The following is a 20378-nucleotide window of genomic DNA, read 5'->3' on the forward strand; positions in this document are numbered from 1 at the left end:
TAAATTGGATAATTACTACTTACATTCCCTCTGTTTGCCTAAGCCCAGCTCTTTATATTTCTATATGTATAAGTATGTATATTTAGGTACACTGGCATAGACAATTTCCGTGACTGAATATGAAGCTGGAGATTTGAATATGCAGTTACTGTTACTATGATGCAATCAAATTTTATTTTTACAGACACATTTTATGAAAACCAGTCACATATGGCATACTTCATGACATGCACTCAACTGATTTGTAGTGATGCTTTATGCTGTTTAAACAGCTGCTTTCTTTCACACCAGATGTTGTAGTCTGTTCAAGGTGTGCAGCTCATGCAGGATTTTGTGATACCACTGATCATCAGACCACGTGCACAAACACAATAGTTCATAATGGGGCGGTTTATGATCTGCAGTCACCTCCTAGTATGGGTTACCTTACAGTACAATATGACATCCTCACAATCCCATTCCAGAATAGAGGGAAGATAGACAAAGTAAAAGCATCTTATCTCCATTTTGCTGTAGTGCATTTGATTCACCTGCTTCTGCCTCTGGGAGAAAGGTAACAATTTTCACACAAATACCCCTTAAAAGGTGAGCTGTGCAGTTGCCTTGCATTGAGTTATACCCAAGGAAGATCAGGTGATAATCAAGGTATTGCCAACTCTCTGATTTCTGCCTGTGTCAGGCAGCTGTGAAGTATGACACATGCTCCTTAGGAGACCTGATTCTGGAAGTTGCCCAGTAAGTATGTTGAATCAGTGTATCTCCTGGGAGAACTGGCCATCCCCACTCTTCAGTTTGCCACACCTATGGTTTCTTCTGTGCCAGTTGGCTTCTGACCTCTTCAGGAACAAGACTTACTAGCACCTTGAATTGTTCTAACACTCCACTTCTTGGTGTTGGATGGAGTTTCCACCATTGGATGGAGTTTTTTTTTCCTGGCAGAAGCTAGTGGAAGTGATTAATGAATCAGGCCCAGTACATGCAAAAGTCAGATCCTGGAGACAAACCCTGTCACTTGACCTTTCAGAAGTAAAGGCCTAGTAGTTTAGTACAGCATGTACTTACCTTATAAATAAAAATAATAAATAAATAAATTTTAAATAAATAAAAATACCACACACACACAAAATCAGTCTCTTAAAGCTGTGTGATAAACTAGATTGCAGCCAGACAGTATGTAAGCAATGAACAAAATGCCACCGTATAAAATGCTTGCTACATTCCTGATCTAGATAAATGTACTTTATATGCAATAATATATATGTAGGATATATATGTATATGTATAATATATATAATATAATATACATGTAGGATATACATGTATATCCTTGCTTGATGCAGTGCACTCCCACTTCCTATGCAACAGTACAAACAAGTCAGCGTAGTATACTATGTTCCTCCAGTGAAACAATCAGGAAACTACATAGTGTACAGAAAAAGGAGAAAGATGAGATCAATTTGTGCATAGATCTCTGTTTATAGCAGAAGTTACATGCTTTTTGGAAACATAAGATCCATTGCGGACACTGATTGTTCTGAGGATTACGCAGTAAAAATCTATGGCGAGAATGAAGGCGCTCAATACCATATCCTTTCTGAACCCCCAGGGAGTTTTTCTGAAATCACTAGGACCTGTTTTTTAACTTTAAGACTTATTTTAAAGCGATAAGTGGCTAGCATCTTGTATGTGAATGTGTTTGAATTTATGATGATTCAAATGCTAATTTCCAGACAGGAAGCTGCATTTACAGTTCTGCTTTTGGGGCATGTCTGAAAGGGGTCAGTTTTCTATTTCAGTTCAGATAGAGCCAGATCTCTCAGGAACTGTTTTTGCTAGATTATGGATCAGATAATGGAGAACTCCAGAGAAAAATAAATTTCATGAGATTTCCATTGTTAGTACAGTGGAAAGTTGATCTTTGAATTAGGCCTCACTGAATTAAAACCTAGTATTAGACCTGATTTAACCTTGAAATGGGAGCTTAGACCTAATGCCAGACGAGGACTAGGCCAGTCCTCTTTAAAATGATACAATTTTCCCCAAAGCATTATTTCTAATTAATGTTTCTCACTTGAAGAGTAAAATTTTAGTTTGAAAATTAAGAGTTTAAACTAGCTTCTTTACATATTAGTAGGTATTATTGTTAACCACATGAGACATTCGGTATATATACAGTGTAAAATCGTCTGCAAATGTAATTTTGCTACATGATACATTACACCACTAACATCTATATTGGGGAGTACAAATGAAGCACAACTTAATGTGTGTGTCATTCTAATGAAAAGAACAAGAATCATTTTACCAGAAAATTGGTTTCATCTGGATTTGTAATAGAATAGTAGTAAGTTCGCTGAACTCAAGCATAGTTCCAGAATAATATTAGTGATGTTTCAATCAAAAAAATCAATTCAAGGTCTTAGCAACAAAATAATTGCTGAGATTATTAAGGCATACATATGTTTAACCTGCTTATCTTTCTGTCTATAACTGGGATGCCATGTGCTTGGTTTCTTAGAACTGTATGTGTGCTTTCAGCTTTTCTTAAAGAAACTTTAGAGAAATAAATGATACAAACTATTCATTATATGCTGTTCAATGTGATTTTCAGTCTTTCTTAAACCCCTTTTTTATATTTCCATTTTTGTATATACTGTTACATTCTGATGCTATGATGTGCACTATATGGAAGTGTTTAAGATAATCCTTTAGGGTCTTATTCATAGAACAAGTTATTTGGGCCATTTCCCCATAAATTTCACATTCTTACGTGCCAAAAAGTCACTTATATGTTTGCCAGAGTGACTCTCCTACAGTTAAGAAAAAAAACATTTTGTAACAGATTTGCTCAAGTTTAATTCCACTGTAAACTTTTATTATATACAGATAATGCTCACACCTGTTCAGCATATTTATTGTATTGTTGTCTCAGCATCCACCTATTAACCAGTTCACTTATCTTATTCAGAAAATCTTGGCTGATCTATCTCTGCTCTATTCCTATAATATTTCACTATGAGTTGCATAGTTTCTTTCTAATCTGTTTGCTTATTTTTTTTTATTTAATAATGCTGATATACCCTATAGCTGTCCTGGCTAGGGTTTCTAGCTCAGGTATCTTGATTTTACTAAGAAGTGGCCTGAAAATTGCCTCTGAATAACTTAGAACCTGAAGCTAGTTTCAAAAAGAAAACAAAACAATGACTTCATCAGTTTTGGCTAGGTTTCAACAAAATGAGATTCAAAGAACAAAACTAGACAAAGGACTAGACTTTCTTTGGTGTCATCATTTTTACTGGGAATTTTCTTGCCTTCTCTTTTGTGCTTTTTTCAGCAGAGTAATTGTTGGCAGGAATCACAGGGTCTGATGCAACCTTCATATTTTGTCCATGAACATTGCTTACAAAGATTCAGATTTCCCAGGTTAGCTTTGTTTTCAAAGACTATGAATAGTCACTGCCAAAACTAAAACGATACATTTCATAGGAAGCCAGCCCTTAAATGCAGTAGTTTTAACGATCTGTCACAAAAAGAATGGGAGATTATATATATGTTTTAAACTGCATGGTAGTGATGTCTGAAGCATCTTTTTCAGATCTGCCTGTCTAATATGTTCATAAGTCATGTCATAAAAACAATTCATTACACTATGAAATCTGGATGTGATTATTTTGCCAACGTTTTCATGTATTAGACATCATAGATATCTGTTCAGCTCCTTATGTTTTGTATGAAGCTATGAGTGGCCTGGCTTTGGTTCAGTGCTTTGAGTACAAGGCAAAAGTGATCGCTGAAGTTAGGAAATGTGAAAAATCCTGAAGTTGATAGCAAAAATATTTAAAAAAACAAGAAAAAAAGTGTGGAATATTGACAGGGTAGGGGGAAAGAAGGAATAGAAGGAATGAATTGATATCTGAAATAGATTAAAACCACAGAGTAAGGATTGTTGCTCCTGTATCATTGGCTGACAAGCAGCCTTGCCCACTTCCCACACATGCTTCTCCTTTGCCTACCTCTCCCACATCTTGTCCCCTCATTTTTCCTTTCTACTTTTTAAGCCCCCCCCTCACTTTTCTGACCCAGTCCAATGAAATCAATCTGAAGTCTGAATCCTCTTGTTGTCTTGATTACATTCCTTTCTGTGCTTATTCGTCTTTCTGTTTAGATTATGAACTCCTTTCTTTATACAAACATATATTGCTCTGAGGAAAACGGATCTCTACTCGGTTGTCATCCAAATTCTACAATAACGTAAATGATAATTTCAGCCCTCTGATATCCCTTTGTGATGTTCCTTTTAGGCTCCTGCTTTTGAACACAGCTCAAACATAAAGCAGGTGGAGTTGGCATGTGAATCAGGAGTTGCCACAGTCTCTTTGTGTTCTTTGAAGATGCCAAAAGAGAATAGGGAGATGAAAATTCACTTGCTCTCCAGCAGTCAGGAACTGAGTGGAAGGGGCTGCATTGTGTTGAATCAGTGAGAAGCGTACAGGAACCATAGGTTGACATTCTGACATTGTGGTGTTTGTGTCTTGGCATTGCATCAACACCTAGCGATAATGAGTTGTAAGAACAGCCTGTCAAAACTCAGCCTAAGGACATTTCTCTGCCTATTTTACAGATAGCATTTTAGTTCTTTGTTATGAAAATGAAGCTGTGCATGGTTGAATAACACTAGTCCAAAATATTGCTTCTAACTTTACTTCTACTATTTCTTATCCTTAGCTTCTCCTCCATTTGCAATGGTGGAAGGGAACCATATGGTATCCATATGAATTCTGGTGTCCTCCCTGCTTTTTAGCCTTGTAGTTGTGGTAAATGGGAGGTGACAGATAAGTCCAAGCCAAATTCTGTTCTCATTTACACCCATGCAAATTTGGGGAATTTCTCTGGAATGATAGTAAATAAGGGTACTTTCTAACAGTATTTGCTTCACGTTTTTAGAAGCTCTCACTTGTGGGATTTTGCACAGGCAAAACTCTTGAAGTGTTACATAAACTGTAATTTAAAATTTTCCTTTTCTTATTTCATCATGTTATTGTTTAAACAAACTAGACTCAACCTAGAAGTATCCCAGGTTAAAAATATGAGATGTACTAGCATAATTTTAATTTACTGTCACTGTAAGGCGTAGGACCAGGCAGTGTTGAAAAGCATTGCTGGGAATGATCAGTGAATTGCTCAGTGCACTTTGCAAAAGCTCCTTGTGCTGATCTATAAAGGCACCACTGATTTTAGAAGTTTTTTATGAACTACAGATGAGCCAGAGACATCTCTTTGTTGCTGTTTCCTATAGTGAAGATAAAAATAATTATAAAAAAAAATGAGGAACTGACAAAGTATCATGTTAATGCAGTACCAACTCATTTAGATTCATATGACAAAATGGTGTCAGGAAGATATGTTGAGGACACTGGAGTAAATTCATACCATTCTTATGTATGTTTTAATTTGTAGTATCATGTAATGCACTTGCTGTTTCATTAGTTTTTTTTTTTTTTCAGGGGATGCTCAGTTCTCTGATAATGTTGAAGCACAGTTCAGGATTAGTATTTTTAACTAATACTGAGTAATAAGTTCCAGGAGTTCAGCCGACACATCACAATCTTTCAGCCTTATATCCAATGAAAACAAATCTTTGTTAAAATCAGCCTCACATCTGGCATGTATGTGCAGTTGGAATTCTTGGAAGAATATCCTCTCAGTCTGGCATATGGACTGTTTGACACTGGACATACTTCTAAGGGAAGTCTTCAGTGAGAGATTGTTTGACACACCAACTCCTTTGTCAGTACTTTACCAAAGTTCCTTTTGAATAAATCAATATTCATCTCCTTTCCTGTCACTGTAGTTTAATATTAACATCATTGTTTGGGTGCAATGTTTTATACATAAAAAATAAAAATAAAATTTGAATATTCCAAACTTCGTTACCGAGACATTTATTGTATTTTGTATTTTAGCTATATATGCTGAGGCTCTGTATGGGAGGAAGTATTGAACTGTCTCCTTAGAACTAGCACTATATAATTATTACTGATTTGAAGTATTTTTTTTATTTCAACAAAATACTACTTTTTCCATTGAGGTGAAGATCTTTTTGTAACTATAGTAGAGGACAAAATTCTGGTGTCTTTCAGGCTTTAGAAGTGAATGTACAACATGGTGTCGTAAAATGTAGCGTTTTAAAATTATTCTCATGTATCAGTTGTGTTATTACTGGGATATGGTTAATATTCTGTTTCCTGTATTGTAAGCAACGGATTAAGGAACATAAATTGTTTTAATACACACAGTAGAACACTGCAGTGTGACATATTTAAGAGTTGTACTTGAAGATCCTTGTGGGTCCTTTCCAACTCGGGATATTCCATGATTCTGTGATATTTTTTGTAGCATTCCTGAAACAAGCCTACCCGAATAGGTTCTATCTAATTCTCAGATAGCTTTATTAAAAATGCAGATGGTTCACTTTTTTTTTTTTTTAATAATTTATCTTCTTTCATTTGTTTATAGGACTGCCCTTCAGATGTTGGTGACTTTAGAGCACAACAGTGTTCAGCCTACAATGATGTCAAGTACCAGGGACACTTTTATGAGTGGATCCCCGTATATAATGATCCTACTGCACCATGTGCCCTGAAGTGTCAAGCTCTGGGAAAGAACTTGATTGTGGAGCTTGCCCCAAAAGTTCTAGATGGTACTCGTTGCAATATCGAATCCTTGGATATGTGCATCAGTGGAATATGCCAGGTATGTTTGTAGTGGAAATCCAAATACGGCCTTTGTTCTGTGGCACTTTGCACATGAAGTGGCCACTTTTTTTTTTTCTTCTCTTTTATATATCAATTTTCTTTAGAAGTATTTGCAAGTACTGCCACCTGGATTGTAGATAACTTACCTTTCTCTTGCACACAGAAGTCCTTGACTGTCTTACCCACTGACATTTTTATATACAAATAACAACTCAATAACATTCACTCATTCTTGTATTTATATTGTAATTTTTAGTCATGTAAAAATTACTGAAACTAGTTAAACCCCAACCTTTGGTATGTCTGCCATGGTATGATGAAATTACATAGACTTCAGATTCATTTTACTTCTTCTCCGAGTCTTTCATCGCATGAACTCTGTTATAGAAAAAAAATTATATTTTACAGGCTCCAGCCCAGAATGGCAGTTGGGTGTGTGGGAGTGTGTATGTCTGCCTGTTACATGTGTTACTCTTGCCTCTTTGTTTCATTAAGAAGTTCCTAATCCAGGCAATGAATATGACTACAATATTTTTGTATTTTTTTTCACAAGGTGCGTTCCAAAGATCTGAATCTTAAATTCCTATCATACATTTGTAATTTCTAGATTTCATTGCTAGAGGGGAGGTTCTGCCTCTGATAAAAACATTAAAAATAAACAAGGCTTGCTCAGCTGCCAAACTCTTGCTTTACATACTTGCATCATACTTGCTGTCCTTTGATGGAAGAGGGAGTCTAAGGCCTCTGCAGCCTCTTAAGATGGATATTCACATGAGTTTGATAATTGGGTTAGAAGCTCACTGTCAGAACAAAAGTGGATGGCAGTTGGATAATACTTCATGTAGAACCAGCTGAAACTTCTTTTTTTTTCTGTCTCCAGGCTTAGCACCTCATAAGGAGGTGTTACATCTTTACTGGCCGACCTGGATCAGGAGACCTAGCCTCCTGATAACCTTAAGGCAAAGAGAGACAGCAGCATAAGATCCCGGTATTTTGTGCTGCCTTAGTAACTGGAAAACAGAAATGCATGAGGAAGGGCAGTACCATACTTCCTTGGTTCTCTTGGCTTGAATATCATCGTTTTTCATCTGTCCCAGTTTTAGTTCTAGCCAGCTGATATTCATTCAGCATTGTGCCTAGTTCTACCCAGTCCTACCCAGACTTCTCTCCTTGTCTGCCTAGTCTCCATATCACCACCTTTTCTGCTTCAGCTGAAAGACAGGCTTCAGGCAGTTGGAAGTGGTTATAAGATTTTTCCTTGCACAGACACAGTCAATGTACAAATGTGCTCTGCATGCTAGGTTTGTAAGAGGCCTTTATAAGTGATATTAATAGCTTAACATAATGGCTTTTTGAACCAATTTCAGACTCAGTAACTTGGAACCAGTTATTTTGAGCTCTACCCAGAGTGGTAACCATTATTATACAGGGTGAAGTTGTGATAGAATTATTTGATTTTTAGTGTATTTTTACTGGAAATCTACCTTTCTATCTACAGTTATTATTAGAGTTATGCTATTAACTTCAGTTAGGGTTTAAAAAAAAGGCTATAATTGAGGCTTTGATCATGTCTCACTATCAAATAAATATTGTAATATTAAGTTTTATAAACAGAACCATCTTAATAGAATGGATATGTTATTGCAATTAGTTTCCTTTCTCTGAATCTGTTGTTGTGTTAAATGCCTAAAAGGAATGTGGCTCAAAAATGCAGTATATAGTCTGGAGAGCAAAATAGCCCCATTATTGGGGAAAAATTGATGTTTGGCAGAAGACTGGTGTGCAAATTACAGCAACATTAATATATGATCTGGACCTTGCTGCGTGTTTTGTGACTTCTATGTATACTGCACTTCCAATACCAATCATGCCAACATACAATGCATCTGCTGCCTCTGAAATAGAAGAAGAGTTCCTTACGGTTTTGCCCTTCAAGAGACAGCATTTGTCAATAGTATTTCACAGAGGTATCCAACAGCATTCATTACTGTACGTGTTTAGATAGGATATACCTCTATAAACAATGGAAGCACTTGCAAAATAATACATTTCTTTTGCAATATTCTTAGTGATGTCTCTTTTAGTATCAACTTTCACCCTGGAGGTTATCAAAGCATTTTGTAGATGATACATCTACAGAAGCCTTTCTCTGCGTCTATTGCAGAACAGAAGGGTGTTGAATCTAAATGACCTTGAACATCCAGAATCTTTAATAAATAGTGTAAAATTCATTTTGGCTAGGCTGGACCAAGTTTTATGAAGAACAGTTGAAAGACATATTCAGAATTGTTGTCTTAAATGTTTCTTGTTAGTATTTTTCAGTATTTCTGTATGTATATTTGACAAATAGTTGGAAATTTAAATAATCAGATTTTAGAATAACCCAAGTAGTGGCTCAAGAACTTAGTCATTTCAGAAATAGGCACTGGAGCTCTTTTACACTGCTAATGAGATCTTTTTTTTTTTCTCCATCTATTCCTTTTTATATTATTATTATTTTAATTGTGCAAAAATATTTTTCAGTGTGAGAGAACATCTTTTAGGAAAAAATCCAAGGTTATAGTATGCAGTTTCATATGTGATTTTACTCATTTATACCTTAATCTAAAATTATAAGCTCTGAGGTGCTTTCTCTGCATTTCCTTTAAGGCACTGGCTATTGGTGAAGTATTTTTGCACTGATAGATTCTTTTTTTTAAGTCTAGACTTGTTGTTTTAGAATTGGAAATTTTTATCGAGGTATCTATATCTGTATCAAGACCTTTGATGTACTTTGAGATCTTACAATAATAATTTTATTTATTTATTTACTCATTTATTTATTTAGTGGTTCTGCTGTTATCAACACTAGGAGTTTTATTTACCAAAGACCTTTAAAGATGATAGTCATTTGACTAATCTTTCTCTTTGTGGACTGTTTTGGGTGCAGAGTGGAAAGGTTGCTTTCTTGTGAAAGGGAGTGGAGAGGGGGGTACTTCCTCAGAAACTGACACCAATCTTTGCTGCTACTCCTGTTTAAGCAGGAAAAGAAAACAAATTGACATCTAATCTTTCCTGGAAGAATACGATTGTTTAGTCAACTGCTGTTAAGTTTGAGAGACAGCAAAAAAATGTGATTCTCCAGGATTGTTGCTATAAGATCAGTCTGTTGGGTTCTGACATATACTTGGCACAGCCTGCAAATAACTTGGCAAGTGTTTTTACAGTTAACTCATCTAAATAAACATGTCATTCTGCTGATGTGGATATCTTTGCTTTTATGCCCGGGAGCACCAAAGAGTTAGTATAAGGAGACTGGCTTGCCCGAGTCCTTTTGCAACTGCTGCTGGTTTTGCTCACTTATTGTCTCAGAAAGCTGGCAAGTTTTATAAGATCTCAGCTTCCCCTGCCACGAGCATGATTGCACTTTCCTCTGTTTCCTTATTCTTGATAAGGTAGGCTTACTTTAGAGGCTGCATCACTAAGCTCTCCTCTTGGATTCTTGTTCTGTAGATTTCCTGGGCAGAGCATGAAATTACAAGGGTGATAACTTTGTATTGTTGAGATTCAGTGCTGATTCTTTGCACTTCCCTTAACAAGCAGACTCAAACTAAAAACATTGTCAAAGAAAATCATGAGACAACAAAACTGCTCTCTGCATGAGAGTTTTGAGGCTTCAGGGAAAGCAAAATCTAAAGGCAGAGGGGCAGGGAAAAGTTTATTGGGAAACTTAATAAGGTATTTTGGGGTTCCTCAAGGCTCAACTGAGCCAAGCAATTTAATCATTATTTATTTATTTTTAAGTCTGCTATTGCCTTGCTTGTGTTACCAAAGCAAATATCTGGGTCTGTTGTGTTAAATGTGGACAGGTCAAAACTTCACTGCCAGGAGGATTTTCACACTTAACTTCTGATATTTTTTCTAGTCTGCACAACTCCCAACACATTTTTTCATACATGTTCCTGCTGTGCCCATCTGGATGTGGGTGGAGACATTTAAAAACATCTGTATGTCAGACACATGTGTGGGCAATGTTTACCCAGTTGCTCCATCTGCCTCGAGGCCTTACCTCTCCTTGTGTTTTGTTTGGTTTTTTTTTGGTTTTAATTCTCTCTCTCTTTTTTTTTTTTTTCCTTCCAAAATGCAAAATGGGGTCTTACTTGTTTCAGTACCTAAAATGGTTACACTGATAATTTTCATAATCTGGAGTCATGTGTTTGGACAATAAATTCATGCATCACCCAAGAACTCTGGAGTCCTGAGGAGCAGCCTGACTACTTTTGTACTAGGCTGTCACAATTAGGTCAAAGATGATGTAAATCCTGTGGTGAACTTTCCATTTAGTGTCAGCAAGTTGTTTGTGTTCCAAAAAAGGCAGACTCTACACTATGCTTTGTAGCATATGGCATAAATTTAGCTGACATCAGAACACATCCCATATGTCAAGTGAAGTGCCATTGACTTCTGCCATGTTGGTTATTTTCTGTCACATGTCACGATATGCCAAGTAGGTATCTCGCATACTTGCCACCAAAGCAGTCTTACTCTTGATATAAATATCTGTCAGTTTTCATTGAAAACAGTTGCTGTAAGCCTTTAGAAGTCTGCACATTTTTTCATGATTTTTCATGAGCTCTGCTCATGCTTAAAACATAAAATCATAGCAGATTAGTAATTTCTTCTGATTCTGACTCCCTGTATTCTAAGAGTTGTTTTCACAAAGTGCTCGCTTAAGGTGTTCTGTGTCCTTTTACTGTGAGTTCCTGTGGATACTTCTTTTTGCTTGTGTGATAAAGGACTTCCCAAAATGCACAGGAGGTTTGGTGTTCAGATACTTAGGAAGGATACTTCTATCCACAATTACCACAGATTTCCCAGTAAAAACCACAGGAAATGGTAAAGATTTTCATCTCATTTATAAATATATGTAGGAAATGAATCTACAAACATAGTTGTCTATAGCTAGTTTCTAATTTTTTATTATTGTAATGAATAATGAGGTATCGAAGAATATCTTATGCTTTAAAGAGGAATTTGATTCCTTAAAAATACAGAAATTTCTTCTATGTTCCTTCCTGAATTTACTCTAATTTGAATGTTAGGAGTTAAATGGCTATCTAGATATAAATCTTCTAACTTTTACTCTTTAGAGTAATCATGCTGAAGGTGATATGTTAATTAATATAACCTTACTCTAAGATGTTGGAATAGCTAATCATTGAATAACAGTTTACAAAGTGGGGAAAAAAAAAATCACCACATCACATTTTTTGCCTTTCATCTTTTTAGCCTTCAAACCTCAACTCATGGGAAGAATTGATTTTGAAGTAGCTTTTTGTTAAGTCTTTTTTTTATACTTATACCCTTTTCTGGGTACTGTTAAGTAGCCAACAGACAGTGTAATTATGTACAAAAGTAAGTAGGAGCATGGAAAGATCCCAGTTCAGAGACCCATACCCTGGCTACATATTTCTGCAGGCACTAGAGCTGGAATTTATCCAGAGTGACTATGGGAGTTACTCATGGAGTTCCAATATATCTTTCTGTCCTGAAGATCTATGTACCAAAATCTCCGTATAGCTACATTCATGTGACATCTCATAAACCTGTCCTGTGTGACTTGCCAGTGCCACCCTCTGTCACAGAAGCTGGCATTTCCTCTGCCACGGAGGCTCTCAGCACTGCCCAAGCCAGCAGACTGCACAGCCACATTATAGGGGCTCATTCAAACCCCTCTGATGTGACAGCCAACCTCAGGGTAGTGGTTCACATGAGATGACATTGTTGGCGGCTCAAAGGAGAGCTTTTGTGGCACATAATGGTAAGATGCACTGAAAACATCATATGGAATCCCTTGCTTTTAGTTTACAGCTGTTTGCTGCTACTAGAAACTGTCATCTCTTTTTAGACCCTTTATTTTTCTCCACACCACCGTTTCTTATGGAGAAATATAGCTGATGGGGATTTCTTACTGTCTGTGTTTATCCTTCCTTGTCAGATAAGTGGTGGGTTCCTTCTGATCTCCATTCCTTATCTATGTGTCTTTTTTTTTTTTTTTTTTTTTTTTTTTTTTTTTTAACTGAAGCTCTTTGCCAGGTTTTGTTTTGTTTTAGTGAGCTTTGTACAAATATGATTTTATTTCCCAGCCTAGCAAGGTCCTACAGCATGTGAACAATGATAAAGTCGGTAAGATAATTTAGGATTTGGTTATCTTATTGAACTAGATAATTTGCCTTAGAACCAGAGCTTGCCCTGAACTTGTTGAACTAGAACTTGCCTTAGTAACCTTCAAATTCCCTGGAGCTAGCTTCACCTTCCTATAGCAAGGGAGACTTGTCTGGGCTCAACCAAAAAGAAAAAGTAATCTGATTCCATATATTGATTCCTTTCAAAAGCATTCTCACAAGCAAGAAGCCTAATGGGAATTTGTGTCCTACCCTCTGTGTGTATGTGTATTTTCTAAAATGGAAACAGTGTGGGAAAGGGTACTTACTCTCCTGCTGGGTGGTCCTATGATCTCTCAGCTGCTCTAGCATGTGACAGATCCTGTAGTAAGAGTTAAATGTTTTGGGAACACTTTGTTTTATTTGATGGAAGTGGATTTGCAGAATTGTGGAACACTCCTTAGCCTCTTGCCTTCAGATATAAAAATGTTTGCAGAAATATGTGGAAAGTCTTTTTTAGGAGCCCTTTAGTATGCAATGAATTTTATGCACTGTATTTTTCATTTTTTATTGTTTTACATTCTTTTTCTCTGTATTGAGGGCTGGGGAATTTAAACATCATGGTGTGTCTTCTCATGCCCATCATTCTGACTTATTTTATTCCTCTGTTCTGAACTTTGGATTTTGACATGCTTTTCTTTACTCCCTGCTTTCTTATCCACAAACAACTGAAAACACACAATCATTTTTCTTGCTCCCAAGAAAATGAAGTAATGGGCTGGGACATACACTGTCAGAGTACATGCTCAAAGTCCCTGAAGGGACCGTAATCTGTTTCTTAAAATATGCTGACACACAGGTCAGATTGCCCGGGTTGCTACTGACCTGCACTAGTTTGCTGGCAGAGACGCAAGACCCTGTGCTACAATCAAACCTTCGTTAGGTTGAGCATAGACGTAAATGAAGAGTTATGAGACAGGACAGTGGGAGAACAAATCAGACCAATTTAATTCAGGGAGGACCAATTAAATATTTAGGGACGATAAAGCAGAATTCTACCTTCAGTAGAAGGTATTCTACTTTAAAAAAAAAAAAAAAAAAAAGTTACTTTCTGAATTAGAGGGGATATCCTGGTATCTAGCCCTCTATTATTCAGAATCACTTGTAGATGATGATCATGGGAAAGAGTGGGAGTTACTACTTTATATTCTCTCCATGGACATATTTTATCTGCATAGAAATAAACTACAAGCTGAAGTTATCGCAAAGCAAAGGATGTGAGCATAGACTGCAAAGTAAATGAATAGATGGGCTTTGAATGATAGCCTCTGGATTTTACAGCAGGGCAAAGATGCATGGAAAATACTGACTAAGGCAGAGCAGGATTTTCCCATGATGAATTTTATACTTATGTTTTTATTACCATAAATTCCCATAGCCATATTTAAAGTTATTTGTTGTGTGGATGCAGACATTCCTAACATCTGCCTGCACTGTGATTCTGTGGCAAGACAAGTAGGGCAGGAGAAAATGCAACAAATAGCTGACACTGATGCAACAAGATCTGTGTAGTGTGATAGCAGATGTGCCTGTACAGTTAAACGCAGCTTTAATTTTTCAATTTGGAAATTTTTGGTTCGTCTCTTTGTAGAAATAGAAATCTTTTTTCTCTGACCAAGACCTTGAGGATTTTAATTTTCCCTCTTGAGACTGCTTCTAATAAACTGCTATTGCAGATTTATTTTAGTGAGCATGTAAGGATTTCTCACTATTTTCTTTTTTCTTTTACTAGCAAAAGTTGAAATAAAACATATGTCTTTCCTTAGTCAAGTCACAAGACTTGGAGAACATTATTTTTGCCAGAAATAGTTCTGAGGATATCTTGTATTTTGTGCAATGCTGATAACCTTTAAAACTATGTAGATATTTTTGCTCCATTTCAATCTATATTCCAATCTCTTTTAAGGATGAAATAAATAATTTGGTTATGACAGTCCAGCTACTACTGGTTCTGGTGGTAGGGCAGCCCCATCACTTCATTGGATCTGTTTGGTGTAATAGCCTACTTTTATTCAATGTTTTTCACACCTTGACAAATTTCACAGGCAATGAAAACCAATTGCACCTGGTTCACATAGTCTTTACACCCTTCAGCAGATCAGTGGCAGTGGTCCAAACAATACAGGATTCACTTACTGAGAATGACTAGCAACAGATCTGTTACAGGAATATTGCAAAACTTAAACTACTGGGCAACATGTACCAGGATAATGACAGACTGGTCAGGCCTTTAGGGAAAGGATCCCCCTGTAGAATAACTATCACTTTCCTGTTAAGAAATATAATTATCTCCATTTATGTATTCTGTAGTACAGCTCCTTGTGCAGCAGAAATGTACTTCTTTCTTAAATTAAGAATATTGGGCACTTCTGCTGGGTTTTCTGCTTTGGCTGAATTTGACTAAATGTCAGCTGAACATTTGTGTTACTACCCCATTCGCAATCTATTTCATGAGTACACACAGATGTGTGTCTTTTGAAATAGCCAAGCCAATGAAAGTAAGAAAATGCAAATGTACTGAGTAGACTTCATCTGGATTTCTCTAACCATTCTGTGGTTTACAAAGCAACTCTAGAAGGATGCTAATTATGTCATTGTGAGATGTTGTTGAATTGGTTTTCTATTTTTATTTTATTAAAATTAATCAAGTTAATAAAAAGCATCACTCCCTGACATAAGGCTTGCCAGTCCCTTGGGCAAACATGGAACATTAAAAAATGTAATGAACTTACATTGTCATTTTGATGGAATCACTGATAAATGAGGCTATAAATCAAAAAATACTGTTAGAATCAGCTGAGGACAATAAAGTAGTATTTAGCACATACTTGTTTTCAGTGTGGATATTTGCTGAAAATTTAAATTGTCTGTCTGCTAAGAGCTTAGTCTAAGACACGGTAGAGAGAAAAAAATGACACAAGTGCAACTTCAGCATTCAACAATCTTAACATTTCACAGAATGTATATATCTACCTATATGTATCTATCTACCTATATATATCTATCTATATATCTTTATATATCTAACATAAATAAAATCAGCAGTGATTTATTCTTTTGTGGCCACTTCCATTAGGACAACTCAGTATGTTTTTTCTGGCTGCACCTGGATTTCTGGCTCCAGAGAAGCAGGGAGCCCTTTTCTAAAGAGAAATATTGTATATTATTTTATATGTTGCTACATACAGTTTCATACTTTCGATAGTAAGTGGTACTTAATGCTCAGTGCTTGTTATGCACAGATCCTGGTGTTTTTACTCATGTTTAACTTCAGTATTCATGTTTTGTGAAGTGTGGCTATACCTTCAGGCTTCTTATTCAAAGCATAGAATCTTGAATCTTTAGTATTCCAGCAATATTTTTATGATTGACACACTCATTATTTTCATAATTGACAACTCACCTCCCTGAACAAAAGATTTTTTCTACAAAAGATGGTGTCATACCTGTTTTGAAAGAGAGGTCCTGAAGATGGAGGTGAGCAGTCAATTAAGGGAATAACCAAGTTAAGGATGCCTAAATCAATGGTCTAATAAGCAAAAACTCAAATTTCAAAATCTGATCCTGTAATGAGCCCTGCATGGGCAGTTCTGCATGGTCATTAAGGTAAGACTGAAGGGGTCTTAGGGTTTGCCAGGTATTCCCTACAATGCTTTTTTGCTATGTGGGAAACAGTCACAAATCTGTCCCTCTGTAATCCTATTTTAATGATGGTTTACTATAAACAGCTTCTTAAGAAGGGAAGATCCTTTAGTTTAGTAAATTATATTTTGACTATAAATCAGAATTAAGATGCAATATTGATTTCTTCATTTAAGTCTAACACCTTGACTGAAACCCTACTAAGTGCATAAGAGTTAAAGAAACAGCTGTGGGAGTATCTGAGTGATTTTTGGATTCGTATCTGCAAAGATATTTGTAATGTTCCATAGTCACCTCTAACATGGCAGCAGCAATTTCATTTTTCTTTCATCTGTATTGCTATGTTTTATGCCATGACCTTTTGCTCTTCCTCTGCCTTTCTGAACTTACATGAGCTATTCTAAGCATGCTACAAAACATTTAACACCCCTCAGTACTGTGTTTCACAATAGCATTGGCACACTAACGTTTAGTTTAGAAGTTCATTGAAGCTCATGAGTCCTTCTGTTCACTGCTTATTTAACTGCTTTCTATCCTACCTGCTTGTGACAAAACAGTATTATTTGTTTGCATGTGTCTATTTTTCCTTTTAAAAAAGACAGCTAAACAACATGCTCAGGTTCTGTTCTAAAATAGTCATGGTTCATAACTGCTTTGAAAATAATTTCACCCTGTCCGAATTCATAGATATCTGATCATGGCCAATTTATTAAATGCACAAAGTACTCATTTATCAAAGCCTTTTTTGTATTAAATTTCCACGCATTTTTCATTTTGTTAAACATTGGTCAATATTTCCCCAGCTGTTTATTTGTATGGGGAACACACTTGCAACTGAGTCCTTACAATACTTGTACCATTCTTTTGACCTATTTGTCAGGCCTTTGTATATGTTTCTGGATTTATTTTTTTTTTAACTTGACAGGGTCCTAATCCTTCCATTACATGGTTTGAATTGTCACTTGTTTCATTTATGCAGTCTATGTTAAAATCACCTAATATAATTATTTTTGACTATGCCCTAAAAGCCTGCAGATGTTTTCCCAATCTACCTATAATATTTATAGCTGATCCCTTTGCTCTGTAAACAGCTAGTGATGTGGGGTTAATTAATCCTAACAAACACCTTAATTGTGAAAATCATCAGACCCCTTTGGCTTGCTGAGATGTGTAAGATGGGGAAGGTTGTTGCCATGTATCATTTACTAGACCTTGTTATAGCTCTGCATGTAAATATACATATACTCTTTTCAAAATGTTCCCTCAAATACCATTTTATTTTTCTAGTAAAGTTATTAGTTAAATATTAATACTTATAATGATTGGTGTCAAAATACCATATGCTAAATTATCTGGAATTCTGTGCTCATTTTAGGCCTAAACTGCGATCCTAAATTGAGTTATTTTCTAAATTGCATCCTGGGATATCACTGCATACTCATGATAGTTGATATAAATAATCTCAGAAGGAAGTCCACAGAGGGCGCATGGATCTAGTTGAACCTTTGCTGGCAAGAAAGCTGTAAAGCTTTTCCTCTAATTCCCTTGCATGAGCAGCTAGTGTTCCTGCTTTATTTCTAGGGTGTTTATCAAAAAAATAAGCAATAACACTATTGAAACTGTCCTCTAAAGAATGCTGCTGTGCTGATTATCTTTTTTCGTCTTTCCACATTGGACACAACAGCGCCTTATGTTTGCACAGTTGTATTATTTTGTTATATGTGATGAAAGTTTGTTTTCATAGCAACTGTGTGTAATAGCTCAGTTATACTGTGTGTTTATTATTATCATGTTGGGCTTTAATGGCCTGGTCTTCTAAGTCCTTTGCTTGCTCAACACCCTTCTCTCACCAAAGGATTGCTTGATCTGTAGCCTACAAATATACAACAGCTTAAGCTAATAAAAATAACAATTTCTCACATAGAGTATCATAATATGCAGCTGAATTTTTCCTTTGAGAATTAACCGATGAGTGAATAAGCATATTCTTAATATTTAGGAAATGAGATTACAGTATAAAATGGAAATGTGTTTGTGAGATCTGCAGAAAGATTACCCTTGCGGTAGCTGTAACAATTTACCTCCATGTGCTAGTATTATCTTCCTGTGAATAAGAGCAGGAGAAGCAGTGGGGAGCAGTAAATATTCTAAAATTCCACCCTAGAGTAATACAGGCCATCTCGGCTACTGGTTTGGTCCCCATCATAGCACCACCTGAATGTTTCAGGATCTTCAGGACATTTATTCTTGCAGCATTGCTGTGGGGTGCAGAATTGCAGTTACACCCCTTTCATAGGTGGGGATCAAAAAGCACAGTGAAGTTTGCTAAGGGGAAAAAAAAGTCTGTTGTGGAGTAGTGAATTGAAAGAGTTGTCAAGCCTAAAGCCACTTAGGCTTAATTCAGCATCAAGCACTGAGTTATTATATCCCTTGAAACTGTATTTGTGTTCTGATCCATGTAGTGGCCCAGTCTGCTTCTGGTTCTGAAACTGTCATTTTCATTCATTTCTCAATGCTAATTGGTGATAAAATGGGGAGATAAACTTGTTCAGTCATTTGTTTGCAATTTTCTTGTTGTTATTTTTTTGGCATCTGTGATGAACCCAGAACTAAAATGGAAAAAAAAATCTTCAAGTGAGAACATTTTAACCTCTAATTCAATCCTAAATTATAGTACTGGAATTGTGTACGAGTTCTTGACTTGCTTCTGTGTTGTAAATAAGCGGTTGTTCTGAGATGGTCTGATTTACCACAGGAGTAGGTTAATCTGCTGCCTCTTACAACTGAGCTTTTATTATCACTTAAGATATCATTACCATTAAATCATTAAGTTAAGCTGCTTCTTTAGCAATGTTACAGAATCTTACTTGTGTTCACCACTACATCGTTTCTGAGTACGTGATGGCCAGCCCAAACCATCAAGTGGCATTTTATGTGGGCCTTTGCCCAGAAGTAAGTTCAGGAGATCAGTCTGGGGATAAAGTTCTTATGTTCTCTCATCACCTGTGAGCCCATCGGCAGGTCAGTCTTTACAAGTGGTTGTTTTACAGGCATTAATGAAGAGTCTAATGATATTAGCAGCATTCCTTCTTTATGTCCTCTAGGTTCCTGTTGTTTTCGACATTACCTAATTCCAGCAGAACATCTTGCATGTGCCTACCAAACAGCAGTGTTTTTTAACTCTTTATAGGGGGGTCAGCATCAAGTATATAATTTCTTTGGGCTTCCAAAGGAAAGGTGAGAATAGGATTTTTGATGTAATCTATTCTCTAGTGCATAAGCTGTTCTCTAGTGTGTGAACTTGCTTCCCTATGACCTGTTGTGAAGTGGTTAAAAACAGGTAAAAATTACAGAGGTGCCATTCAGTGCAGCAAGTCTCTCAGGTGAAGTACAACAGCTAATGCAGTTAATTTTCCTCCATAATGCTTTCATCTCAAGAGAGTGTGGGATGTGGGGAACTGGGAAAGTAAAGAGAACAGGAGTGGGAGAAGGAGCTGCTTTGCTGACTTTTCTATAGACAAATGAAACTTAGAGGTTACATTTCTCCCTGTTTGGCACTGGGCGTGCAGCGTGTGTGTTAACTCAGGGACTGGAAGACCCAGCCCTGCTTGTTACGTGTGGACTCGATCCCCACCTCTCCAAGGGGATCGTGTGTCAGTTTTGGCATAGCACAGATGCAGTGGATCTTGGCAGCTAAAACTGCCCCTTCCAAGCATTTTTATATAGGAAGAGAAGTGTACTGGCCAATTTCAAAATTCTAGCACTGCTTTTAACCGTG

The 20378-nt window shown here is 36.5% G+C and overlaps 1 protein-coding gene across 1 annotated transcript in view; it reads left to right on the forward strand.

Moving 5' to 3' along the window:
* The window catches only part of ADAMTSL3 (ADAMTS like 3), a gene marked incomplete at both ends in the record, with an annotated part of 186210 nt that overhangs the window by 85228 nt on the left and 80604 nt on the right, over window positions 1–20378 (forward strand). The window contains one exon of the mRNA XM_084293125.1: window positions 6517–6753. Coding sequence (XP_084149251.1) covers window positions 6517–6753 — 237 coding nt within the window. The remainder of the gene's footprint in view (window positions 1–6516; window positions 6754–20378) is intronic.

This window comes from Netta rufina (genome assembly GCF_964035555.1).
Source record: "Netta rufina genome assembly, chromosome: 11".
Classification (NCBI taxonomy): domain Eukaryota; kingdom Metazoa; phylum Chordata; class Aves; order Anseriformes; family Anatidae; genus Netta; species Netta rufina.